Here is a 23631-nt window from a genome sequence, read left to right on the forward strand (position 1 = left end):
ATATAGACCACCACTACCCATCACTGGCAGTATCACTACCAGTATCTTTCTCTGAGGTAGATGACGTGGCAACGTAAGGTGACTCGCTTCCCGTGTCGGGCATGGCTGGACTGTCTGCCTCCACACCACTTGCTCCATCATCATAAGTACTTTCAACGATTACGCTAGCATCAGAGTCAATTATAATCTCGGAATCATCAAGGGATGCGACAACTGGACTGGAACCCGAACCTGGAGCTTCCGTGGAATTTTTCTCATCTTCAAAAACATCAAACTCTGCCCATGGATCCTTCACCATGCTTGGAGATATAAACTTATCAATTGGAATGTCGCTGATTGGACCTCGATCACCTCGTCCTCTCCAAGCCTTTCCATTATTGTATCTACCACCGCCTGCACTGCCAAACTTATCAGCTCCTTGGTTCTGGCCAAATCTACTTCTGGGGGTATTTGTGAAGCTCTGATTGTTTCTACTGGGAGAGTGTTGGTATGGATGGGAAAACCTGGGAGTTCCTTGAAAACCATAAGGTCTACCACATCCACTAACATCACCACCACCACCTCTACCATATCTCCCTCGCCCTCCACCACTTCGTTTTAGGCTATTGTCAAAGCTGCCATTTTTACTACACATTGGCGAGAAGGATATAAAGTTGCTCGAGGGATCACCAGGGGTACTGTGATGAGGATAGGACTGTCTGTTGTTACCTCTTCTCCCACCGTAACTGTTGGACCCCGTCGGTGGTCGGGTCATAAGCAGAAACCCGGGAGAGCCAGGATTCCTCTGCTGCTGCTGCCCCTGGCCACTGTCTTGAAGAAATGGATTGGGCAAGCGACTCATTCTGTTAAAGCAAATGCTCTCTCCGCTCAGCGGTTGGCAGTTGTGACGAAAATGAGAAGTCTAGCGTCCTCCTCGCGCTTATCCGTCTCAAGTCTGTTTACATCAACTTCAAATTCAAAACAAAATTATTATTATTAAGGTATTTATTATTATTTTCAAGTGTAAAATCATACATGAAAAATACATACATGTGAAATAAAAACATTAGAGGCTATAAGTAAATGTTTACAATTAATTACTTCAGCAACAAATGAGAAATGCCAAAACAACATCTTTGGAGGGAAGTTTGAAAAGAGAATAGGGGGAGGGAGACCAACTGATAAATTAATCAACAAGGAAAAAATACTAAAACAAATCTTGGAGAAAAATTAGAGAATAGAGATTGGCTGAGATAGAGAAGATTGAAAAAGCATAACATTAATACGATATGAACAAGCAAATAAGGTATGGGAAGGCTGGATGTTCTTGAATAGCCTGTAACTGGGGCCGGTTGTGCTAGCAGTTTCGGTCTGCCTCATTTGTGTTGCATTTTCCACTCTGACTTTGTTGAATTAAGGGTTAGCCAGCCAGATGAGTAAGGCAGAAGAGGGAGAATGTAGGGAGAGGGAAGAAAAAACAGAGGTGACGGCTTAGTAGGATGGTCTGGATGCTGAGAAGGGAAAAAATAAAGAAGATTCAGACGAAATATAATGGAATGGAAAACGATTAAAGAGATAGAAAAAAAAAATGATGCGGTGGGCAAAAATAAGACTAGCGAGAAGTGGGATGAGCCAATAAACAATGTGGGAAATGAAGCACCAGGAGGGAGAACTGGATGGAGTACTTTGAATGGGGGAACTGGATGGAGTACTTTGAATGGGGGAACTGGATGGAGTACTTTGAATGGGGGAACTAGATGGAGTACTTTGAATGACTGTCACAACTAAAGTGTAATATAAATTGGGGTTCAAAGGGATGAGCTAGGCGGGGTGGGAAATATTGGTGGAATACAAAATGCAGGAGACGAATGACAAACGTAGAAATGGACCAAGAAAAGTGACTGCTTTTAGCATAAACAAAGGCATACAATTTTAACTAAATGACCTACTAAAAAAAAACTAGCTGCAAAGCTTTTGTCAAAAGTCCCTTTTGGTTTTAACAAAGTTAGTTTTTTAGTTTGCCACAAATTGCCCCCCCCCCTACCCCCCAAGTGAAGATATAAATGCCAAACACGAGTCGAGTAGCAGCTGCCAACCCAGTCTTCGGTGACCTGTTCTGCACGTACCCTGTGTTTCGATCATACATGTTATGACAGCCGTGAACACTGTAAAAACTTACCAGTTTGCTTGATTGGGGCGCTTGCTTACATCCGCTACCGTCTGACCCCGAGAAGAGGTTTGATGCTACGCAATAACCCTGTATAGAGGGGTGGAAGGATGACTTGGGAATGTATCCAAAGGCTGGTTTACGTGTTAAAAATTACTTATAACAATAAAATGAAACTGAAAATACAAGTATTTATACAGAAGATGACCCTTAAAAATGTTGTTTAGGGCTAGTAGGAAAATGTGAAGAAATTGAGTGGATGGACGTGACAAAAAAAAAAAAAAAAAAGACCATTCGCTGGTAAAATGTGATTATTAGAGAGAACCGAGACGAAAGCTAGAGATACATTACAGGTAAGTGTGAGGAAAAGACACGAATGAAAGGACGTGTGAGGAGCAGACATTAGAGGTGATAAATGCAGAAAAGTTCTTGGTATAGGTGTGGAATATAAGGTGGTAAGTCGAGTGGGGAGTACGGAGGAAAAAAAAAAAAAAAAACGAGGTCCTGCCGACACGCCCCCAATCAAAGCGAAACGGGCTGAGCTAAACTCGACAGAGAAGAAGAAGAAGGAAGAGGAGGGAAGCTGAAGTTCGCGAATTTTATATAGTCGTATTTCACATTAACAAGTGAGTAGCACCTCGCCTAGCCGTATGAGAAATGACAAAACTGATACGGGTACTTCAGCATCCCTTTATTTTAAAAAGTTATTGTGTTTTTACCAGCACGCAGGCTAAGTACTGTACATCCTGACATTGCATTTTGTAGATATACGTACCGTACCATAGTTTACTTAATTAGAATGACACACTCTGGATGCTACTGAGGTGTACCTCCTCGGTACCTGCAGTCCAGTCTAGTCCAATCCCATGCAGTGTTGGAATTGCCTTTGCTGCGGCTTCCTTGTGTCGTCGTCGTTTTCTTTTCTTTAATTATTTTACTTGTTCCATACTTTTATGATGAATCTTTTCTTCTGTGTCTTGGCATTTTGCTGTTAATAATAGAATTTCAGCCATTTTCTGTTGTTCATGTTGATATATTTTTTGCATGAAGGTATATTTTCTTCTAATGGCATCATAAGCAGGATACCGTACCGGTATTCAAATAGAAAGTGTTCTTGTGTTTCCTCTGATTCTCCACATGATGGGCATATTGTGTTCTGGTTCTGGTGTCCCTTCCATCTGTTTAACATGTTCTAGACGGCATGATTAGAGAAAGAGTGAATATTGATGAGATGCAGTTTGGGTTTATGCCAACAGAGGGACCTCTGATGTCATATTCATTGTTCGACAGCATCAGGAGAAATATATAGGAAAGAAAAGGGAACTGCACTTTATTTTTGTTGATTTGGAGAAGACCTTTGACAGAGTCCCTTGAGAGGTGGTGAGGTGGGCAATGAGAATGCTTGGGATCGAGGAGTGGCTGGTTGAGGTTGTTATGGCCATGTATGCGGGTGCTCCTACCCAGGTACGGGTGAATGGAAGTTTGAGTGTTGAGTTTTCCATGAATGTTGGTGTGCATCAGGGGTCAGTTTTGAGCCCCTTGTTGCATATCACGGTACCGGTACTTGAAGCCCTCTCACGTGACTTCAGAAATGGGCTCCTGCGGGAGATGTTGTAAGCTGATGATTTGGTGTTGGTTGCAGAGAATGAAAGGGAGATGGAGGAAAGATTTAGGAAGTGGAGAGATGGTAGGGGGCACAAGGGCTTAAGAGTAAATGCAGATGAAACAAAAGTGATGGTATCTAGGGTTGATGGTGATAGCGGCAGCTATTTATTATAATTAGGTGTAGCTTCTCTATGTGCAGAACCAGAAATTCCTTTGTCCCACAAGAGAGCTGCACCAGCATTGCCGAGCAACTCAACTGTCTGGTTTTACAAATGTCCCTTAACAACTTTGGTATCCCCTGAGAGGAAGATGGTGGACTGCAGGACTGTTTCAGCCTGTAGTCCACCAAGTTTACATTTATGGTGCGATGAGCTTGGGACCACAACTACAAGTATATATGAGGCGTCTAGAGCCAAAGGGGCATCCCCACTAATATACTGGTTTTGAGTTAGGTAGGGAAGACAACAGGCTTAACCCTCTTCTCAGTGACAGCACTGGTTGCCATACAAGATTCGGCCTTCTGGACAGTGGTAGAGGGACTCAAAGTCACGTGGGTTTGTCCATGATGCCGGGCGAACAAATCAGAGCAAGCAGGCATCTAAGCCACACACCCCAAACCAATCAGCATTCTCACTCTCTGCCACTCCCCCAGAGCAGCCAATCAGCAAGTGTGTGGCCCGCCCGGTGTGACGGTGAGGCTTCCTTCCCGTGTTCAATGAGGTGTATAATTATTACGTATTGGATTTTAACCCCATTTATCGTGGATTATTGGTGACAAGATGAGCTGTTGTTACTGGGGTTGAAGGGAGAGTGACAAGATGAGTTCATCACATAGTTACAGTGAGGAGGTGGTGCCTATAACCTCTTGTAAGTGTCAGAAGTGTGTGGAGAAGTGGAAAAAGGTAGAAAGGAAGAGGAAAAGAGAGTGGTGAGGGGAGACAGCGGGAGGGGGCGTGGCACCGAGGACGCAGAGTTGGATGTCGTTCTCCTAGATGACGACCCCACCTTTTAACCCCCCACTGCCCCTTCTCAAATTACTTAAGCACTACACTACTTTTTTTTTTTTTTAGTGTTATTATTTCAATCTATTATGGTAGAGGAAAAATAATAACTGCATTGATTTCAGTTTTAGTTGTAAAAAACGTGAAATTACAGTAATAATTATTCGTTTATTATTAATAAGTGAACTGGAATCTTCAGTTAATAAAGTTTTGTACATTAATACATTCGTTGATGTTTTTTCTGCTGTGTCTTTAAATCCCTACAATATGTTATTATGCCCACTTATAAATTGGGGGTTTGGTTTACTGCCTATTTTGTGGTTACGGTTATTATTGTTTTGTTTTTTTGGCTTGACATGTAGAGCATAGGCGCTGATGATCATTTTGATGTATAAAAGGTTTGTTTATTGCCTTCTGGCTATGGTGTTACCATACACACAACTTTAAAGCGTCATAACTCAAAAGTACATTTTGGCGCCGATGCCCCTTTGGTTCTAGACGCCTCATATCATTGTAGATGTGGGTTTTGGACAGCTATTGCAAGAAAAGTAATTGGCCCGTACCAACTCTTGATTGCATTTAGGATCTATCTATCTATCTATTGCCAGACGCCTCAATCCCGTTTGAGGTGGTCACAAACAAATCGCCTCCACGTCGTCCTGTCCCCCACCATTTCACTGCTCTGCTCCCAACTCACCCCCCCCCCCTCTTTCATATACCTCTCCACCCCATCCCTCCATCTCATCCTCGGCCTCCCCCTCCCTCTTCCCCCCTCCACCTCACTCACATACACTCTCTTTGTCAGTCTTTCACCCTCCATCCTCTCCACATGGGCAAACCACTTCAGTGTGTTCCTCATAACACTCCTATCACATCCACATCTACACCACAACGCTCCTTTATATCCTCATTCGTCAACCTGTCTCTCCATGTGACTCCACAGGCTCCTCTTAAGTAACTCATTTCCACTGCTCTCACTCTTGACTTGTGTCCTTCCAACAACGTCCAAGCTTCACTTCCATGCGTTAGAGTTGGTATCACAATACTGTCATTTAGTAACTTTTTCACTTCCATGCTCACTTCCCTGTTTCTTATCACTGCTTTCAAAGAACCAGCAACCTTTCTTCCCTGCTGCACCCTTTCAAGCACTTCACCCTCCAAACCCTCATCCTTACTCATCACACTACCCAAGTACAGTACTGTACTTAAACGTACTCACATTTTCCAATTCCTCACCATCCAACCTCGCTGTACATTCACTGACTTCATGTCTCTCAAAAACCATCACTTTACTCTTCCCAACATTCTCCATTAGATTCCGTTTCTTGCACACTCTCCCAAACTCATCCACCAAGCCTTGCAGCTCCCCTTCATCTTCACTCAACAACACAGTATCATCTGCAAACAACAGTACAGGGAGTTTCCAAACACTATCCTCTCTCACCAGGGCCACTCCAACATCCACTACCCTACCTTATACCTCTTTTATTACCCCATCCATGAACAGATTGAACAACCATGGAGACATGACACATCCCTGTTTCAACCCAACCTCCAAAGTGAAAAATTCACTTAGTTCACCATCCACACGCACTGCAGCCTTAGCTCCATCATACATACTCTTCACAGCATTCAGCAACTTTCCATCTACTCCATATATTCTTAATACTTTCCACAATCCTTGTCTATCCATCCTGTCAAATGCTTTCTCCAAATCCATGAAAGCCGCATACAACTTCTATCCCTTCTCTAGAAACTTTTCCACTAAAGATCTAAGAATGAATATCTGATCTACACAACCTCTTCCCTTCCTAAAGCCTCCCTGTTCTTCTCCAACTAATTCCTCTGTTCTTTCTCTAACTCTGTCAATAAGTATCCTACCATACACTTTTCCTATTATACGAAGAAGACAAATGCCCTTATGATTACCACACACTTCTTTTTCCCCTTTTCCTTTGTACAAGGGAATAATTCTAAGGCTGAGTGCAAGAAGGGCCAATGTCAAAAATTGCTCATATGGAGATAAGGGCACCAGGGAGCTTGTAAAATAAAGGTCTTTCAGTGCTGCAAAGGCCAATGTCGCCAGAGTCTTAAGGAGGATGCTATAACACAACTAGAAGACGGACCACGGAAACTTGCGCCTAAAAAGCTGAAGGACCTGACTAATCTTCCTCTGATTTCTGCTGGAAGTAGACATTTCTACAGGAGCTTACAGGTAGCAGATGGTGTAGATGATGATTATTTAGATGATGACACCAGAGTGTAATTTCTCATTAGTCTTTATACACCAAAAAATGATTGTCTTAAAATTTTTTGGATATCTGGCTAATGTTTCAAATCAGGAATGATTTTTATGAAAAAAAAATATATATATAATTTTCAAATTTTTGTTTATAAACAATGGAAATATTACCTAAGATAAGGAAATTACACTTAGGTAAATTTAATATTCAGTTAAAAACATGTAACAATAATTTTATTTAAAAAATATGCAAATTATTATCGAATAAGAAAAAAATATGTCATAGGAAGATATTCTTTACATATATATATATATTTTTTTCACAATGCAATGCAGCTTTTAGTTACTGAAAAGACACTATGTGATTGCTACTTGGCTTAAACAACAATGAAAAAATTACTTTTATGTCTATTCTTCTTAGCTGAATTTTAGTGAAGCCTGCAAACTTTTAAATGCGTTTTCCTCAAAACCTCATTTTTTGACATTGGCCCTTCTTGCACTCAGCCATAGAATTATACCTGACTTCCAATCCTCCTGGCCTCTACCTTCCTCCCAGGCCAATCTGCACATCTTCCACATCCATTCTACTATCTCTCGCCCATGCTTCACCATTTCACCACACATTCCATCAATTCCTGGGGCTTTCCCCAATTTAACTTTCTTCATTGCTTCTACAACTTCTGTCCTACTGATTTCTTCCTGTCTTCTCATCTCCCTCCTTCTCCCAGCCATTCCCCAGCCACTTATACTCGCATTACTTCCATCCTGTATGTTCAGCAATTCGTTAAAGTGTTCTCTCCATCTGCTCACTCTTTCTCCCTTCTCCACTAGTAATCTACCATTTTTATCTTTCACTCCCCTGTTAACCTCACTCCCACCCTGTCTTACTCTCTTCACCTCTTTCCAGAACATTTTCTTACAGTCCCTCCACTTTACACTCAAATTCCTTCCAAATTCCTCATCCACTCTCTTCTTACTCTCTCTTACTAATCTTTTCACCTCCATCTTTCTTTCTACATATAACGCTCTCTTCCGCCTCTCAACTTCTTCCACGTCCCTATTTTTCATCCATTCATTATATGCTTTCTTCTCTTGTGCCACAGCCTGTCTCACCTCTTCAGTCCACCACGCTGTTCCTTGAACCCCCCTCCATCTTCTCTTCCTCCAACACACCACATCACATGCTGCACATATTTCTTCTGTAAATATCCTGCACACACCTTCCACGTCCCCCATCTGCTCCAATTCATATTTGCCCAATCGTTCCTCCACTTCTCTCTTATACTCTGCCTTTTTCTCACCCTCTTGTAACCTTTCCACTCTCCTTGCAACTACTCCTTCCTCTCGTCTTTCCCTTCTTCTATTCCTTCATCTTACTTGAATCCTAATTCTGGCCACCACCAAGTAGTGGTCAGAAAGTCCACTCCCCCAACCTCTATAAGCTCTTGCATCCATTACACATCTTCGCATCCTTTCATCCACACACGCATAATCAATCATTGCCTCCTTTCATTCAGTTCACCACCCACCCTTCTCATCACTTGCCATGTATACCTGTGGATCATTTTATGCCTGAAGAGGGTATTGGCTATCACCAACCCTCTCCCAACACAAATGTCCACTAACGCAATGCCATTCTCATCTATCGCAGCAGGCACACCCCACTCACCAACTATTCCATCCACCTTCACATTCCCTACTTTACCATTCATATCACCGATCGAAAACACTCTCTCATTCCTTCCAAACTTTTCCATGCACACTTCCACATTTGTCCAGAACTCTTCTCTCACTCTGCTAGCACAATCTTGCGTTGGCGCATACACACACACAATTGCCCACATTTGTATTCCAACTTTCAACTTTACCCACACATATACATACAGCACATAGTGTGTGTGTTACCTTGTATACCAGTACAGAGTACTGTACTATGTATGGTATGGTATATACTGTATAGCTGTTTACCAGTAGATATACTGGTATCTAGTACAGTACTGTACCGTTGATCCCTTGACCACGATGTCTATTTCGTTTTCAGTCATGCTACTTCTAGACAATTTTGACTTTGGAATGGACTTTAATTGAAAGGGGTTAATGTAGTTCATATCTAGTCTTTCTGCTATCTGATGCTTCTCATAAGCCAATTAAAGCCATTTAAAGGTAGCAAGAATAAAATAATCATACTGAGGGGATTATTGCTTGCAGTCTTCCCAGCTTTGAGAATCAGATTGGACAAGTTGCTCATTTCAGTGTTTGCTGTAAAGAAGTTGCACTTGCATGTTTAACTACAGTTGGTACTGATCACTAAAATACTGTACTGTATATATATATATATATATTTTTTTTTTCCAACAGATTAAAGGGAAAGTGCATTGAAGAGATTGTGATGGAGCTCATTATTCCACCATATGCCAACCATGGACCAGACCAGTGATTCAGAAGATGCTACGTCCACATTTAGTGTGGTTGGGTTTTATGGCAGAGAGGGACCACACAAGGTGCCAAGGACACAACAGAGGCTGACCAATGTGCTTGATGGCTTCAGACACATGAAGCTCAACCCTCCTCCCCGGGAGTTCTTGACTGGACTCCTGGGACCTCCCGCCACATGGAAGGTGTTCCCTCGCCAGGCTCAGGCCATAGAGTTTGCTCAGACACAGGGTCAGGGACTAATAGTATTCGCATTTGAAGGTAAGTTTTCAGTGCATGTTTGCAAAGATTTAACCCCTTCAAGCTAGTAATGTATTAAAGTGTATTTTTTCTTACCTGGCAAAGCTCCCTAATTGCTTTCAGCTCAACTGATGGCCAGATATTGTCAGATAAGGTTGATGTGAATATTAACCATGGATATTGATTTCTGCCTTATAACTGAAGCTCATCAAATTTCATGCAACCATGACTTAGTATGCAGGTTATAGGGGTGGCCAGTTCCACAGGGTAAAAACAGACATGACTGATGGCCATATATTGTCAGATAGGGTTGATTTGAATATTCATTGTTCGACAGCTTCAGGGAAAATATATAGGAAAGAAAAGGGAACTGTACTTTGTTTTTGTTGATTTGAAGAAAGCCTTTGACAGAGTCCTTAGAGAGGTGACGAGGTGAGCAATGAGAAAGCTTGGGATTGAGGAGTGGCTGGTTAGGGCTGTTATTGCCATGCATGTGGGTGCTCACACCCAGGTAAGGGTGAATGAAGATTTGAGTGATGAGTTTACCATGAATGTTGGTGTGCATCATGGGTCAGTCTTGAGCCCTCTGTTGTTTATCATGGTTCTTGAAGCCCTCTCATGTGACTTCAGAAATGGACTCTCGTGGGAGATGTATGCTGATGATTTGGTGTTGGTTGCAGAGGATGAAAGGAAACGGAGGAAAGATTTAGGAAGTGGAGAGATGGTGTGGGGCATAAGGGCATAAAAGTAAATGCAGATTAAACAAAAGTGATGGTATCTAGGGCTGGGGCCGGTACTATCAAAGAAGAGGGAGAGTGGCCATGTGTGATTTAGGGTGTGGGAAGTAATTCCATCTTGTGCAATGTTTGTGATGAGTGGGTGCATAAGAGATGTAGTGGTATTAGAGGTAGACTGCGAGATAATGCTGAGTTCATGTGTTCGGTGTGTCGGGGAGAGCATGTGGATGTTGCCAGGAGTGAAAAGATTGAACTTGCTGGTATCTTGAGTGTGTGGAAGAGTTTTGTTATTTGGGAGACTTGTTATGTGCAGGAGGTACCGGTAAGCAGGAGCTAGCTCTGTGGCTAGAGTGAGAAGTGGTTGGAAGAAGTTCAGGGAGCTGTTGCCTCTCTTGACATTGAGAGAGCTTTCCTTCTATGCTATGGGGTCTTTGCATGTGGCATGTTAGGAGTGTAATGCTGTATGGTAGTGAGACCTGGGCAGTAAAGGAAGAGAAGATTTGCAGGCTCAAATGTACAGAAATGGCAGTGAACAGGTGGATGTCCTGTGTATCCTTGAGTGCAAAGCCTGGGAAAGCTAGGCTTACGATGGAATAGTTGAGTGGTAGGATGGGGCTGGAGTGTATTGGTGTTGTGATGAGGAGAGGTAAATTGAGGTGATTTGGGCTTGTGGAGAGGATGGGGAACAATAATTGGGTGCTGAAAGTGAGAAGTCTTAATGTTGGGGGTAGGATAGTGGGAGGTAGACTGAAAAAGACCTGGGATGAGGTCATTGAGTGCGACCTTTGAGTTTAGGGACTAAATAGGGAAGCTGCCAGAGATCGAGTAGCATGGAGAGCTGCCATTAGATGACCAAGGCTGACACATGCAAGCATATGTTGGAGCCTTCAAAAACAAAGACAATTAACCATGGATATTGATTCTTGCCTCATAACTAAAGTTCAAATTTTATGCAACCATGACTCAGTACTGTATACAGGTTATAGGGGTGGCCCAGTTCCACAAGGTAAAAACAGACTGACTGTCTGTATAGTAGTTTACTTTGTTTTGTGACATCCAGGCAATTTTATTCAGATTTGGAAGGATTTCTAGTACTGTAAAATTAATGAAGGCTTAAATTTCATGCAACCATGACTTGGTATGCAGGTAATAGGGGTGGCCCAGTTCCACAAGGTAAAAACATACTGACTGTATAGTCGTTTACTTTTTGTGACATCCAGGCAATTTTAGTCAGATTAGGAAGGATCTCTAATACTGAAAAAGTTAATGATGGCTTTAATGTACATAACACCTCCAGTTTGAAAACTCTGTTGTGAGGTAAATAAATTGCCAGGAGGTAGCAAGAAAAAAGTATAAATTGTGGCATGAGACTGAAGGAGCTAACCACCTCAGTCCAAGTCCTTTTTAAATATTGTTCTTACTATCTTCAAATTATACTCTGTTTAGGAGAGATTTTCTTCAAACTCCAGGTATTCACATAGTGTATCTTCCTCACTAACCCTTTCAGCACTAAAAGCCCATCTTAAGTTACATATTATTATCTGGAGGTCCCGGTAGCAGTAGTAAGCTATATGTCATTGCAGTCAAGGAGTTAAGAGTCCACTGTGATCTTGGAACATACTAGTATTTGTTGATTCTGTATGGTACTGTACAGTATTGTCATCATCATCATCTAATCCAGTGTTGCCCCATGAGGAGCATAGGAGCCTGGGGCTAGGCAAGTTAGTCCTGGCATGTAAGTTGAGAGTGACTAGCCTCACTTATCCCTGAGTGGCATTACATGAGCAATAAACCCTAGCCACCCCTTGGATATAAACCTGCACAGGCTCAGTCTGATTGGAACACCGTAATTGCTCACTAAACCACCAGGCGCCATAATTTGGTTATATGGTTACCACCCAGCATAGTAAATGGTTTCCTAGTGTACAGAAGCCATTTGGCATGTCACTTAGTGTAGAGTCTCCCATAGACAAAAGGAAGAGGAAAGAATGTAGGAAAGAAAGCCAAAGGAAGGATGGAAAGAAGGAAGGAAGAGAGGAAAGGGCAAGCATCCAAGAGCGGCACTACATTGAGTGAGTGGATGGTGAGTGCCCCCACCAACCACAGTACAGTATTTAAATATCTTGATTTTTGCAAACTAGTTCACTCCATGGAGGTTAGTAATGTAACTGGAATGTAAAGTCACTGTCAGTGATTACATTAGAGTACATGGTTCAGGTTCCGGACTAATGCATCAAGGTTAAAGGCAGGTGCCTTGCCTGTCTTTAACCCTGTCAGTTCAAGGCTGGAGAGGGACACCTTCATGTGATGGCATAATTATAACCAGGCAGCACCATTGCCCACTGCAGTACTGCAGATGGTAGCCTACAGAAGAACTTCAGACTCTAGTTCACTGGGTTCGTGTCCTGATGAAGCTGGGGTCACGACAGCAATATGATGATGTCTTTTTATTTTATACATACCTTGCCACTTCCAGGCTATATTATCTAGCTAAAAAAGGATCGCTCATAATGAAGGGATCAGTGAAGTCAGTATCTAATGCCTATATTTTGAAAAATTTCTTCTTAGCTAAATGAAAATATCTGGAGATAACAGGCTGCAGTTAATTTTGTAACTTTGTGGAAAATGCCTTATCAGTTTTGTAGGTAAAATTTGTACCTTTATGGAAAATGGCTGATCAGTTTTATAGGTAAAATTTATACCTTTGTGGAAAATGGCTGATCAGTTTATAGGTAAAATTTGTATGACAGTTCTTTTGTACAGTAATACCCCGATGTACGATACCCCTAGATGCGATAGGGGTACAAATATCAGCACGCCTCACTACCCGATGGCACAGCCCTGGTTTAACGATGGGCCCTCCAATGTCGCACCCACAGACGATGGGCCGAAATATTGAATTGCGCACGTTCCCGCGGCCAGCTGACCCAGCGCGCCTTCCAGGATGTGCAGAAATGCTCACGCAGGCCTCATGCCCATCGTTCACCCCGCTCTCACTCATATCGCTCTTCTCACACCAGCCATCTCAGAGTGAGAATCTCCCTTATGCTCACCCACCACGCATCGTGTTGCACCACCACCATTACGCAAGCTGCTATCGTAGTGCATCGTAACTGTGTTTGAGCAGTGCCACGAGTAGAGCAGTGATACTAATCGTGTGTGAAGTGTGATATTGTGATTTTTGGCCCGAATAAGTGTGATAATGTCTGGTAAGGGTGCTGCACATGGTGGGGCTAGTGGTAGTGCTAGTGGAGGCCCTAGTCATGGTGGTAAGTGGCCTGCTAGTGGTGGTGCTGGTGATGTTCCCACAAAGCGTGTGCATAAGACTGTGTCACTAGAGGTCAAATTGGAAATTCTTCAGCGCCACGACAAAGGTGAAGGTGCGTTTGCAGTCACATTGGCTTTCCACCCGGCCCAGTCGACTGTCTCCACCATCATCAAGAAGAAGGAGGCCATTAAGGCTGCTGCTTGGGAGGTTGCAACTCTATCTGCCTCACGTATCACCTGCCAGCAAGAGCCTGCGATGGAGGAGCTGGAGCGGATGCTTCACACATGGGTGGAAGATCAGAACCGGTACGAGGCACCCATGAGCCAGGCAGTAATATTCAGTAAAGCTCTCTTGCTTTGGGACGAAATAAAGGTCAGGCGGGATGTAGATGAAAATGAGACCTTTAAGGCAAGCCATGGGTGGTTTGACTGGTTGAAGACGAGCAAACCTCCACCATGTGAAGATGTACAGTGAGGTGGTGAGTACAGATACGGTGGTGGCGGCAGCGTTTCCTGACAAACTGAAACGCATCATCGCGGAGGGTGGCTACAGTGCGAAGCAGGTCTTGGATTTTGATGAGACTGGGCTCTTCTGGAAGAGAATGACCTCCAAGTCATATCTTGCAATGAAGGAAAGGTCTGTGCCAGGATTAAAGGCCTCAAAGGACCGGTTGACACTCCTGGTGGGGGACAATGCTGAGGGCGACAAGTTGAAGCCACTCTTAGTCAGCCACTCTGAGAACCACAGGGCTCTGGTGGGGTATGTTAAGGAGAAGCGTGGGGTTATCTGGAAGTCGAACAAGAAGGCCTGGCTGACTTCGGATACCTGTTCGTCATATTTCCACTCATACTTCTCTCGCCTGTTGAAGAGATATGCATCGCATGAAAATTTGGCGAACAGATTTCTCGTGGTGGTGAACAACGCGCCTAGCCACCCTCCCGCGATGAAGGAATGGGCTGGCAATACAGGTATTGAGGTGGTGTTCCTGCCGCCAACACCACATCTTCGTTGCAGCTGATGTACCAGGGGGTAATCGCAGCCTTTAAGGCTTATTACCTTCTCTACACAATGCAGCAGTTGGTAAGGGCATGTGACAGCGATGACAGGACAACAGTGCTGCAGTTTTGGAAGAGCTACAACATACGCCACGCCCTAGAGAATATAACTGCAGCATGGGAGGAGGTTAGCCAGGCGACGATGAATGGTGTGTGGCAGAAGCTGTGGCCAGAGTGCGTGCACTCCTTCACCAGCTTCCCCGAGGGCATGCAAGCTCCACCTGTCTAGTGTGTGCAGCAGGACATAGTCAAATTGTCACACGAGGCAGGCTTTGGGGAGTTCGACAAGAATGACGTGGAGGAGGTTCTTGAGAGCCACAGGGAGGAGCTCAGCAACGAGGAGCTCCTCAGTATGGAGATCCATCGGGCACACCAGGAGGCAGAGGAGGAGGAGGTTGTGCCTGAGGTTCGAGCTGTGAACATCAAAATCCTGAAGGAGATGCTAACGAAGCTAAGCTGGACAAGATAATTGACCTTATGCAGACACACGACCCCCTCCCAGGACGAAACAGGGACACAGCTTATCAGCTCAAGGAGGGGATGAAAGTCTACAGGACGATGCTGGAGGAGAAGAAAAGGGCGGCCAGGCAGACTACGATCACAGCCTTCTTCAAGCAGGTCCCCACCATGCCAGCAAGTCACACAGGATCTCCCCAGCCTTCGATGAGCAGAGCATCTCCCCAGCCTTCAACCAGCAGAGCTTCTCCCCAACCTTCAACCAGCAGAGAAACACCAAAGGACACCTCCCGCCGAGGACGTGCTCGGCCCATTGTGCTGGGCCTAACCTCCAGCCGATCCCTGTCTCTCTTGTCACCTGTGTCTCCACTAAGGCACTCTGCCACTCCATCGCTGCCTTCCTTGTCCCGGCCTCCAGCTCCCACACCACCTTGGCCACTGTCTCTGTCTCCCTCGCCACGACATGAGCCACCACAACTGACTCCTTCGCTACCTTATCATTCATCACAGCTGTCTCCCTCACCATCTCACAGGTCATTGCAGCTGTCTCCCTCACCACCTCCTCTGTCATCATGTTGCACTCCATTGCCACCCCCAAAGCCATTGCATCGCACCTCATCGCCACCACCTGAGTCAGAGTATCGTACCCCATTGCCTCCGCCTGAGTCATCGCATCACACTCCATCGCCTCCACCTGAGTATCGCATCGCACTCCATCGCCACCCCTCTCTGACCCTCCTCTGGAGATCGGGTTTGAGGATTTCGAAGAGGATGATTGAGTGTTGGGGAGCACCACATGTCCCCTAGCCTTGGGGGGGGGGGGATAGGCAGGATGATGACCAGGACCAGACATGGACATACAAGGAGTAGGTGATGAGAGGTGTTTGATATATTCTAACCTATTCCTTATGATTTTCAGGCTTTATTTGTTGCTTTTATTGAGTTAATTACAGATGTTAGGCTTAGGTTAGCCTCCTTGACAGCTGTTAGGCCATTTAGATTGCCCTTAAACCTGTTTTGGGGCTCATCTGGGTGGGTTTTGGAGTTGGTTTGGAGAGAAACCCAAGGCTGGTAAATGGTCCACATTGAAATGCTGTACATGTTAAAAGTACCCCGGTATGTGATATATACCCCGCCTAATGATGGGGTTTTACCTAAACAGTTAGATCATTAAACCGGGGTATGCCTGTATATGCTTAACAGAGAAAAAATTAAAAGATAACATAATGAGGACTCATAATATTTTTCCAGGTGAGGCAGTTGGTGATAGTGGTCAGAGGAGGTTTGTGGTGACGCATCCTCTTCAGATGTGGCAGCGACAGACAGAACGCCAGCCAGATCATCGCTGCTCTTATGAAGTTATACAAGAGGGTGCCGTATGTAAACTCTACTTTGATCTGGAGTTTCTCCATGTTCAAAACCCACAGAGTAATGGCTCTGTGATGGTTGACACCTTCATTGCTGTTGTTTGTTTCTTCCTGCTGCAAGAATTTAATGCAAGATGCAGTAGGGCAGATGTCTTAGATCTGTGTAGTTCCTCCAAAACAAAATTCAGTAGGCATTTAATATTTAATGTGCCTAATGTTGCTTTTATAGATAATATTAATGTTGGACATTTTGTTGCAATGATGTGTGACAAAATCAGAGCTTTCGATGAAGGGAAAGCACAGATTGATATTCCTGGAATTGAACAGAATGATATTGCCAGTCTGTTTGTATTTGATTCCAAGGGTAATAGGTTACTCTTTTGTGATGAAGGAGTCTACTCAAAAAACAGGAACTTCAGACTGTACCTGTCAACTAAGCATGGTAAGCAAACCCCTTTAACTGTATCCAGTGAGAATCAGTATTATCCTTCCTATCATGCAGGGGAAGATAGGGAGAAATGTATTTTCTTGGACTCTCTTGTAACTCTTGTGGATGAAAAATGTGAAATCCTCACATATGAAGAGGTATCTCCCAGGGTGAAGCGACGTAGAGGTGTCAGTGGCAACTTTGTGTCACCTAATCACGACCTTGAAGGTCGTGGACACTCCCCATATCCAGAAACTGATAACTTTATAGAGAGAATTGTAAGTCCAGGTAGTGTTCGCAGATGGTATTACTTCTCCCATGGGGCTGTAATAGTTTATGAAATTGCGCACAACCGCTTCTGCCATAACATTGGAAGACCCCATCATAGCAATGGCATCATGTATGTGGTGGATCTCAGGAATGCTACCTATTATCAAAAGTGCCATGATCCTGATTGCTATGGATTCAGGTCTGACCCAAAACCTCTACCAAAAGACGTGGCTTTCTGGCACAGCTTAACAGAGGAGGACTGCTGGGACACCTCTGCCACAGGGGAAGACATCTCTAGTAAGGGGAAGGATGAGCAGCCAACAGGTGAGGTGGATGAACAACTGACTGACAAGAAGGATAATCAGCTGACAGGTGAGAAGGATGGGCAACTGACAAGTGAGAAAGATGAGCGGCTAACAAGTGTGAAGGATGAGCAACCAACAAGTGAGAACAGTGCACAGCCAACAAGCAAGAATGATGAGCAACCAGCTAGTGAGAATGATGAGCAATCAGCAAGCAAGATTGATGTATCCAACAGCAGTGAAGACTGGTTGATGAGAGAAGCAGAAATGTTAAGTGGAGTGACAGACCAGGAACTTGTGAATGCAACAAAGGCAATAGAAAAGTGGGACCGCCTGGATCGCTCCTTTAGTTCCTCCTGCAGTACCTTGGGATCACAAAGCAGCTCACAAGACAGCTCTCAGAGGACAACCAGTAGCAATCCATGGGACAGGCTTTCACAGTTATCTTCTTTGTCCTCTCATGACCAAATGTGGGGATCACAAAGCTCACAAAGCAGTTCACATGACAGCTCACAAAGGACAAGCAGTAGCAATCCATGGGACAGACTCTCACAAGTATCTTCTTCTTCATCTATTCATGACCAAAGATTGAGGTCGCAAGGATTGGAAGAGGTTTATGAATGCTCAGAAATGCCGATGGATGGTGGTGAAGCGTTTGACATGTCATTTGGAGAACCAGATCATGATAAAGAGTTGGTGGCAGCTGTGGTGGTGGTCGAGAGTCAACATGCCAAGGAAGATTGGGAAGTGGAGTGGGTTAGATAATCATACTTATTCTACCACAGCTCTTCACTACTGTACATTCATTTATTGTTTAATCTTGTTACCCTCCAATTTTATTCAACTTAGGAGAGACTACAAACTGGAGGAGTTAAATGTAGATTTCAGTCATCTATTCCATATAAGAGGTTTTTCCTGACTTCAGTAAATTATCTAGAGGTAACAGGAATTACCTTGAAGAAGACGTAGATTAAAGGGGTTCAATAAGATTTAAAAAAAAAAAAAAAAAAAAAAAGTGTGAAGTGCAAATTAAAGATACACTTTACCACTTCAGTATGAGCTTTCATTCTTGAGCTGAATAAAAAACTTTGGTGGAAGCAGGGATGGACTTGAAGCCCTTTAATAGGGTGACATAATTTTATAGTCCATAGTTTCTACCTCAGGACGCTCTTGTACAACTTAAGAAAGATCCCTCGAATGAAATGAGTTAATGAAGACTGTATCTAACCCCTGATGGTCAAAAAGTCACTCCTAAGCTGAGCAAAATTATTTGAAGGGAGCAAGAGCAAAATGGAAGTTATTTCATCAGAGTGAAGGAGTTAAAGATGTCATTGTACAGAACTGAATGGGTCAGTCCAAAGGTATACTTCAAATTTCCTTTTGCAATCTCTAGATAGTTTTATTCAGCTTCGGAGAGACTTTTTAAACTGGAGAGGTTAGAAATAGCCTTCACTTACCACTCCACTACAGAAGGGTTCTACCAAGCTAAATAAAATTTCCTGAGGGAGGAAGAAACCAATGAAATACAGTATGTCACCAAACTGAAAGTGTTAATGAAGGTTGTATGCAAACTCTTCAGTCTGCAAGTTGTGTCAGCTTATCTGGCAGCAGCAAAAATAATGTTAAATCCTACTGATGGGGTTAACAGTATATGAGGCATTCAGGAGTACAAGACAGACAAGCATTAGTATGCAATAAAGGGAGATTTCAGTATTGAAATAAAGGGGGTGAGAGACTCTTCATCCCACTCATATTTTTTAATTTGTCTCCCTTCACTTCTAAATACCTCATCGAATGTACAGTAGTGGCAAAGAATATCACTTCACCATTACGCTGAACAAATATGAAACTTCACAGTACAAATTCTGAATATTTTGTTGGCTTCCAAACATTGCATCATTGGTAAATCATGTTCACAGTTTTGCTGTGGAATTGCAGTGAATTGAAAATGGCTCAAGATCTGTGTCCACAACTTTAGATTATGATTTACTGTACAATAAATAGTAAACTCTTAATTATCTGTTTGTAATTCAGCCACGCCCTATGCCGAATGGCATGAAATGCTGGATATAGTATAGTACCCCCCATTGGCTCAACATTCGACATCGAGCCAGATGTTGTGTTACTCTCCGTCTCAACCCTCTATTCTAAAAACTTTCCCATGATTAACCCATCCCGTCCAGGTGACATCTATGATGTACATGTCTTTCTTGGGCTGTCCAGGGGTCATGTATACATGATCTAGTGTTTTGTAGTATTATTGTTATTGTATTATTATTATTATGATTATAGCATTATATTATAATATACTATTATATAGTTTTAGCTGAGAAATTTTGGCATAAATAAAGGTGATTAAAAAAAACACCTTTGGGTGGTGAAAACAACCCCCAGACATGATGGGTTAAAAAATGAAAACTAAGCATAAAATACAATAAAATAATGATACAAAACAGTAATACAGCACCAGTTGGCTACAACTTGCTAGCCGGTTGATACACCTCTATGTCAGATATCGCATAGAACTGCCGGTTATGTCCCGTTTCGGCACCGCATGTTGCATAATTTTGCCTGATATTGCTTTAGTGCAGCTGAGCCTGCAGTGGTGGATATTGCGTTGGGCCGGATATTGCAACGACGGATGATTGAGAGTTTACTGTATAGGTAGCAAGGAATTATTGAAAGGCCTTAATTGCCACCATATCCACAAATAATTACTTCATGAAATTTACAAGCACCTTCATATTTTGTAATTTTGCATGCAGATGTTAGATTACCAGTCTACAGACTTTTTTTGTAACATGAAAAAAATTTTATTTTTCATATTGCTTAATATTTTCAGTATGGTACCACTGTTAACTGCATTGCACAGATGGCATATTTTTAAAGTTATTCTTGCTGTCATACGACTGTTTTATTAAGGTCTTTCCATCGAGCTTACTTCTGTATCTCTTTCTACAATAATCCGACTATCAGAACTCACTGACAAGCTTACCCCTTCAGTACAGTGATGTATTTTAAATTTTACTCATCCTATTACTAGATGATTTTATTCAGCTTATAGGAGATGTCTTGTAGTTAAGGGATTAATGGAGACTTCATCTAACTCCTCCAACTCAGGTCATCTCATCTAAACTGAATGAAGTTATTAGTAGCAAGAACACAATAAAAAGTATGTCACTGAATTGAAGGTGTTTAGAGCAACATATGTTACAACAGGCCACTTCTTGTGCCACTTCCTATAGGAAGGTCACCCAAATAGCAGAACTCTTTAACACACTCAAGAGCCACCCACATGACAGTTTTTCGAACCTTGGTTGCATCTGAGAAGCTTGGTTTCCTTTACATCAGACACTTATGCAACAGCAGTTATGCCTTTCAGTCACCCGTATCACTCATTCTGCTTTATTTTCTATAAACCCATCACTTACACAGACATCCCATAAAATGGAGTTACTACCAACACTTCTCCCACACATGGCTTGACTCCTCTTCAATTAAAAAAAAAAAAAAAAAAAAAAAAACTATCCAAATGATTTTATTCAGCTTAGGAGAGTTCACTGAGTTGGAGGGGTTAGATACTGTACTGGCTTCATTAACCTTTCACCACATGAGGTCTTTCCTGAGCTGAATATCATTGGTCTGAGGGTGGCAAGATTAGAGCAGAAAATGTCATAGGAGTGAAGAGTCAAGGCCACTGAGCAATCTTCATCAGAGCATCTGTCAACCCCACTGATTATAACTGTTGCTTAAATTCCACTAATTGCATTAGCAGTTGATACCACAGATGAAGTCTAACTAAATACTGTATTAATGATGCTTAAAGCTCTCTTTATTTAATAATGCCAGAAGAGTTTATTAAGTTGTTTGTGTATGAAGTGTAGGATTTGTAAATACATGGATATCATGTACAGTATCCACATTCTTTTTGATATTGTACATACTGTGAAGCTCTGCAGACCACAACTTGCTAAGTGTCACCACGGTCAAAATTATGCTGAAGGAATGTGATTGTTATTATTTTGCAGATTATAATCCTATAATCTCCTGAACATGACATTAGCATTTTTCCCAGTCTACAGGGAAAAAAGAACATCATCAACAGTTGAATATGAAGTTATACTGTATTTTCAAATCATGTGTGGCATTATGAAGGCCATTACCAAGGTTACATTTTGGTACCAGAATGATCAGGCAAGCATTATTTGTTCAGGAGTTGTAGTAGTTTCCAAGTTTCACAGTTTTATTTTGAAATTTTGGTGCCAATCAGGTTGTCGTCCAAATACTGGAGCTTCATGTGCTTATATGTAAAACAAATATATTATTTTGTTAACAGAGTCATTAATTTGTAGCACAAAAATAATTATATATTTTTTATATTGCAAAGTTTATATACAGTACTGTAATTTGTATGAAGTACATAATTTTAAAAAAGTACTGATGCATTCATAGCGTGAAAATTGTATACAATTAAGACTATCTTATGCATGTAGTCTATATACTTTTTTTAATACAGTACTTAAAGCATGTGATGATAAGATAGAGGAATATTGAACCTTCATATGTAGATTCAACCCTTCCAAAATGACAACACCACTTTTACTTTATTCTTGCTACAGTTGTTTAGCTTAAGACAGCCTCCTGATAGTGAAAGGGCTAATAAAAGCAAATTCAAGGCATTCAAGTGTGAGGTCTGTCCCAAGATGAGCAAAATCAAATGCTAGAAGTAAGAATAAAATTAAAAGGTCTCCTTAAATGTTAGTGATGTCTTTTTCACGTTGTTCTTACCATCGTGGGATTTTATTAAGCATAAAATATACTTTTGAACTGGAAGAATTAGAACTAGTCTTCATGAAACCCATTCCATGTGAATGCCTTTTCCTGATGTGAATAAAGTTGTGTGGTAGGAGAGAAAAAATAAACTAATCATGTGGATTCAACGAGAGGTAAAGTGACATGTTTAGTTATCTTTACATTTTCAGTTCTTGGCATATTACTCTTTGAAGTCATACAAAGATGTCTTGTATGGAGACAACTCCCAGTGTATGGGAATCCACTGTATAAGATGGCTTTGATACTTGGCCGGTTATTGTTGAAAAACGTGAGGTACTATAACTTTTAAAAGTAATGAATGACTTATTTACATGTACTATGTTTTTGTGTCTTACAAAGTAGTATTCATTCTTTATTTTTTAGTGTCACATTCCACATGCGTATGATTTATTTGCTATATTATTTTATCCATTAATGTCACATTCCATATTGTTAACAATTTATTTACTTGAGTGGTGTGTTATTGTGTTTTTAAAAACAGTATTCATTATTTTCCTTTCACATCTCATCCCACACAGTTGCATCAGATTAGTAATATTTCAGAGATAATGGCTGGAAGTCCGACATATATGACAACTCCAGATTCAGTTAGTCTAATAATGAGGTTTTACTGTATGAACAATGTCATGTATAGCTGAAGCAGCAGCAGCAGTACAGTGAAATATTTATCATATAGCATTTCTGAGTTAATACCACGTAAGTTGCACAAAACAGCATCCAGAATTGCAACAGACACATCATCATCATCATCATCTAATCGTGTTGCCCCATGAGGAGCGTAAGAGCCTGGGAATGGCAAGGTGGTCCTGACATTTGAAATGAGAGTGACCAGCCTTACACATCCCTGAGTGGTATAACGTGAGTAATAAACCCCATCCACCCCTTGGATTTAAACCTGCACAGGCTCAATCCAATTGGAGCGCCTTAATTACCCGCTAAACCACCAGGTTATATGGTTACCACCCAGCTTAATAAATGGTTTCTTAGTGTACAGGAAACCATTTGGCGTGTCACTCAATATAGAGTCACTCGCAGACAGGAGGAAGAGGAAAAAATGAAGGAAAGAAAGACAGAAGAGGAAGGAAGAAAGAAAGGAAGGGGCAGTCACCCAAGAGCAGCACTACTTTGAGTGAAAGGATGGTGAGCGCCCCAACCTACCACTATACTGTACTTAATTTGTTCAGTCTGAGGATGTATTTTTCATCTCACTCTTGCTTTTGTCATATTATTTACTCAGATTAGGAGAAAA

At 42.2% G+C, this 23631-nt stretch overlaps 1 protein-coding gene across 1 annotated transcript; it reads left to right on the top strand.

Annotated features, from left to right (window-relative positions):
- The first annotated feature begins 9414 nt into the window (after nucleotides 1-9414).
- Nucleotides 9415-18314, top strand: LOC145407659 (DNA-directed primase/polymerase protein-like). The gene is made up of 2 exons (XM_080278530.1): nucleotides 9415-9688; nucleotides 16435-18314. Exons 1-2 carry the CDS (start codon nucleotides 9415-9417, stop codon nucleotides 18312-18314), a joined length of 2154 nt encoding a protein of 717 aa, XP_080134656.1.
- Nucleotides 18315-23631: the final 5317 nt, after the last annotated feature.

Source organism: Coenobita brevimanus, chromosome 74 (assembly GCF_032717465.1).
Source record: "Coenobita brevimanus isolate Jiangsu-jjx chromosome 74, ASM3271746v2, whole genome shotgun sequence".
Classification (NCBI taxonomy): domain Eukaryota; kingdom Metazoa; phylum Arthropoda; class Malacostraca; order Decapoda; family Coenobitidae; genus Coenobita; species Coenobita brevimanus.

Coding starts and splice junctions, on each gene's coding strand:
- LOC145407659 (XM_080278530.1), top strand. CDS start 9,415: ATGGACCAGACCAGTGATTCAGAAGATGCTACGTCCACATTTAGTGTG. Junction 9,689..16,434: donor AATAGTATTCGCATTTGAAG/GTAAGTTTTCAG, acceptor ATATTTTTCCAG/GTGAGGCAGTTGGTGATAGT.